This window comes from Lolium perenne, chromosome 4, assembly GCF_019359855.2.
Source record: "Lolium perenne isolate Kyuss_39 chromosome 4, Kyuss_2.0, whole genome shotgun sequence".
Taxonomy (NCBI): domain Eukaryota; kingdom Viridiplantae; phylum Streptophyta; class Magnoliopsida; order Poales; family Poaceae; genus Lolium; species Lolium perenne.
In genome coordinates this window covers 38,296,949-38,301,309 of record NC_067247.2, presented here as the reverse complement: position 1 = coordinate 38,301,309, position 4,361 = coordinate 38,296,949, and the positions used below count along the sequence as shown (strand labels likewise).

General features: G+C 47.7%; 1 protein-coding gene across 1 annotated transcript; it reads left to right on the top strand.

The window, feature by feature from the left end:
• Nucleotides 1-910: 910 nt before the first annotated feature.
• LOC127292206 (UDP-glycosyltransferase 76C2) lies at nt 911-2,932 on the top strand. The gene is made up of 2 exons (XM_051321564.2): nt 911-1,433; nt 1,901-2,932. The coding sequence occupies exons 1-2, from the start codon at nt 953-955 to the stop codon at nt 2,788-2,790; spliced, it is 1,371 nt and encodes a 456-aa protein (XP_051177524.1). The 5' UTR covers nt 911-952; the 3' UTR covers nt 2,791-2,932.
• Nucleotides 2,933-4,361: the final 1,429 nt, after the last annotated feature.

Below are 4,361 nucleotides of genomic sequence, written 5' to 3'. Positions count from 1 at the left end.
GAGAAAAACAGCTAGGTCCTTGGGATCTTCTGCGCCTAACACGATCCGCCGTCGCCAGCACCGATACCTCCACCCCGGAGTAAGGGAAGAAGCACCTGCGGGCGCAGCTTTGTCGCCGGGGTAGTCCTTTAGAGGACATTTCCTCGTTGAAGTCGCCGCATCTATCACTCGACGCGGACGCCGAGATCTTGCAAAGGTGATGAGCATGTCGGCGGGGGCAACGCCCCGAACCACTCCGGTGGTCAGGTCAACACCAGAGGCCGGAGCCTGCTTGAAGACCTGCATCAGCACAAAGGGGACAGCCGGAAACCCGCCTCGCCGGAACGAGGCAACTGGACTCCTACACAAGAACGACGAGGGCCTGGAAGCAGATCCCGCGTCACTCTCCACCACCAGCTCGCCACCGCCGCAGGAGCCACCGACGGCAACACGAGGAAGAAGCCGGGGGGACAAAACACCAGAATACGACGAAGCCAACCTCGCTTGGACTTCGCCGACGGAGACAAACAGAACCCAAAGATCCTCACCGTCGCCGGCGAGATGGGGCTGGAACTTGGGCCACCTTATTAGACAGCACGGCGCCGCCACCACCAGAACGCCGCGCTCCCAAACCCTACTACTACTATCTACACGCCAGGACGGAGCACCGGGGTTCCCCCGCCCTCCGGCCGCCGAGGCGACCGACGGAGGGGAGGGGAACCGGCGGGCTCGCCGGCGGAAGACGAGAGCAGACTTGGTCGCCCTGGTTTCTCCTCACCCTACTGTGGCTTGGGCTCTCTCTTTTGCTTTGGCTTTGGCTTGATGCGGAAGCTTCCTAGCTAGTACACTGGTAGAAGATCATCCGGTCAAGATCAGCATAAAGATACTTGCTGATTCCAGAGTAGCCTCCACTCAATAAATATACCTGTTGACTACTCCAACTCGGAGAAACTCAGCTGCGCGCTCGGCGACGATGGCTGGAATCGACGGAGGTCCCCGGGGACGCATCGTGCTGTTCCCGCTGCCGTTCCAGGGCCACCTTAGCCCGATGCTGCAGCTGGCCGACGTGCTCCACGCCCGAGGCCTCGCAATCACCATCGTCCACACCACCTTCAACGCCCCTGATCCGGCTAGTCACCCGGAGTTCACCTTCGTCGCCGTGCCCGATGGCATGCACGACGCGGTGGGGGCCCCCAAGGACGGCATAGGCAAGATCCTCTCCATGAACGCCGCCATGGAGGCGTCTGGGTGCGTCCGCGACGCGCTCGCGTCGATTCTCGCGGCGGAGCCCCGGCCCGCGTGCCTTGTCATCGACACCAGCCTCCCCGCCGTGCAGAAGGCGGCGTCTCAGCTAGGCCTGCCGACGATCGTGCTGCATACCGGCAGCGCGGCAGTCGTCCGCTTGTTCAGGTCATACGCCATGCTCCACGACAAGGGATATTTGCCAGCCCAAGGTTAGTACTGTACTATAAGAACGTATCAATTCAATTCGGTGTGTTTCTTCGTCTTTACTACTCCATCCTCCATACATTGATACATATTCAGCTTCTTCCCACCCCCATCAACCGACCCCCTTCCTCCCACACTCAGCGCCACTCTGACCAACTTGTCTTGGCCACTCCTAAATTGCATCGCCTCTTATTAATTATATCTCACATAAAACCTGATTTATGTGGCGATCAACTGTCAAGTGGGATTCCGCCGAAATCGCACTTACAGTTTATTTTGCTCTAGAGTCTAGTATAAAATTTGCATCTATAGTCTGAACTAGAATTGAGAAAATGAACTATTAGTGAGGCTTTGACATGATCCCACTACACATGTTATTGAACTTTTTAAAATTGGCATACCATATTGAAATAGAACCATGGCATAATTTTCACTGATGAGATATGAGAAAAGTTGTCGATGTTTATTTCAGAGCATGAACTAAACAAGCCGGTGAAGGAGTTGCCACCAATACGAGTCTCGGACTTGTTCGATCCAAGCAAATACCCCAACCAAGAAATGGCGAACAAGATCTTGGACATCGCCACTGAAACTACAACAAACTCCTCTGGAATAGTAATCAACACATTCGAAGCTCTGGAGATTCCTGAGCTTGAGGCATTGCGGGAGGAGCTCGCTTCCAGTGGTGTCAATGTCTTCGCCATCGGTCCACTCCACAAACTCTCCACCATTGGCGATGCCAGCAGCCTGCTTGAACAGGACCGCAGCTGCATCGAGTGGCTGGACAAGCAGGCAGAGGGCACGGTGTTGTATGTGAGCTTTGGGAGTGTGGTTCCAGTGCACCGAGATGACTTCAACGAGGTTGCTTGGGGCCTCGCAAATAGTGGCAAGCCTTTTCTTTGGGTCGTTCGCCATGGCCTCATCATTGGATCCCAGGATACAGAGTTGCCAGATGGGTTTGAAAAGACGGTAGAGAGCAGAGGCAAGGTGGTAAGGTGGGCACCTCAACAAGAGGTACTAGCACACCATGCGGTGGGTGGGTTCTGGACACACAATGGGTGGAACTCCACACTCGAGAGCATCTGTGAGGGGGTTCCCATGTTGTGTAGGCCTTTCTTTGGAGATCAACTAGCGAACGGGAGGTATGTAGAAGATGTGTGGCAGATAGGAACTTTGTTGGCAGGTAAGCTAGAACGGGGAAAGATTGAGCAGGCGATTGCGGGATTGATGGAACGAGAAGATGGCACCACGATGAGGGAACGGGCAAAGGAGCTAAAGATGAAAGTTGTGATGTGCTTGAAGAACACCGGGTCTACTCAGTTGGCAGCAGATAAGTTGGTAGACCACATGCTATCTCTATGAAAATAATATGAAGAGTATAAGTATGCTTGCGGTCGATATTTCAAAATGTTGATTGTTATGCGGGAAATAATGGATATGGAATAATTATATTGTTACAATTGTAATGGAAATACTTACTAAAAGAGTGTTGAAAAAACAGACACATTGATTATTCTTAATAGGAGATTACCACACTAAACATGATACGAAAAGTACACATCAGAATCAATGTATAACTTCAACACCACTGTGTACTAACTCATGGTTCGCTGCTTATGTCGAAAGGAAAGATAAACCTCAAACATAAGTAACAACACACTTCTCAACTCACTCCTAGACTGAGACGGTGTCTATTCTTGGGAGATAAACCCTCTCCCATGTAGAGGCAACGTCTGTCCTAGACAGAGAGGTTCTCAAAACAACAGTAGTAGTAGAAAATCAACTAGGGCCATGTTGGAAGATGAGAATGTATTATCTTATAGCATGAAAACGAACATATTCTTCTTTTCTAGGCCATGGTAAGCATCCTCGCCACAAATACTTCATACTAAATTTATAGTCAAAAATAAAATGTTTCCCATTTAATAAGGAATAAAATTTTGTATTTCTCTGTGATGTACTTCCATAGTTCCATTTCAGTATTGGTAGCAGATACATTGAACGGATTATAGTGCAGGTACGAGGCAAGAGGAATTATATGATTTTATTACAACAGACCCCTCAGAACACAAAAGTTGGCGCCGAAGTGAGGGATCGGATTCTGAAATAGCAATTAGACATTAATTTTTCCAAAGGTCTGATTTGTAAAAACAAAACTACAATTGCTAGCTATTAAGCCAAATTTGGAAGATAGTGTGCTCTTCTACCTTCCTCTGCAATCCCTTCGCTACCTCAGTTAGAGATCACAAAACCCCTCTCCCCGCACAACGCCTTAAACTCCACCGCAAAGGCCAAAGCCACCTTAGCCTCGCATGTCTACTAGACGATGTGCCCAAATCCCAAGCAAATCCTATATGACGCATTGGTCGGCGGCTACGAAGCGCCGCACGACCCGTGTGGGTAATTGGCCTAGCCCAATCATTCTTTCTTTTCTTTTTCGTTTTGTGTATTGTGTTTATTTTTCTTTTGTTGGTTTTCTGTTATCTGTTTTGTTCTTTTTCTATTCTATTCTATTTCTTTTTTATTTTCCAGATTCGAAAAATATTAAGATTCAAAAATATTTTTAATATTTTTAAAAAATCTTCAAATTTAAAATATTGTCATATTCAAAAATATTTAATTTTAAAAACTGTTCATATTTTTAAAAATAGATTAAAATTGTTATGCCATATAATAAGGGAAAAGGCCTCAAGTTTGAGCCTAGCGCAAAAGAAAAGCCGATTCCAAATTTGAGATTTCCTGGCAAGTCTATGAGAGTCCTATTACGGATCCTCTGATCTTTAGCTTGAATGGTCGTGTTTTTATATAACTAGTACAAATGCCCGTGCGTTGCTACGGGTTCTCAAATTTAATTTATCAATGCAAATATACAATTCACTATTCATTATGAAAATTCAAAACAGGATATCATAATGTACTACATCATCATAATA

Excerpts from the sequence above, each read along its gene's own strand:
- LOC127292206 (XM_051321564.2), top strand. The coding sequence starts at position 953 with ATGGCTGGAATCGACGGAGGTCCCCGGGGACGCATCGTGCTGTTCCCG. Across the intron at positions 1,434-1,900 it reads GGGATATTTGCCAGCCCAAG|AGCATGAACTAAACAAGCCG; the intron begins GTTAGTACTGTA and ends TGTTTATTTCAG.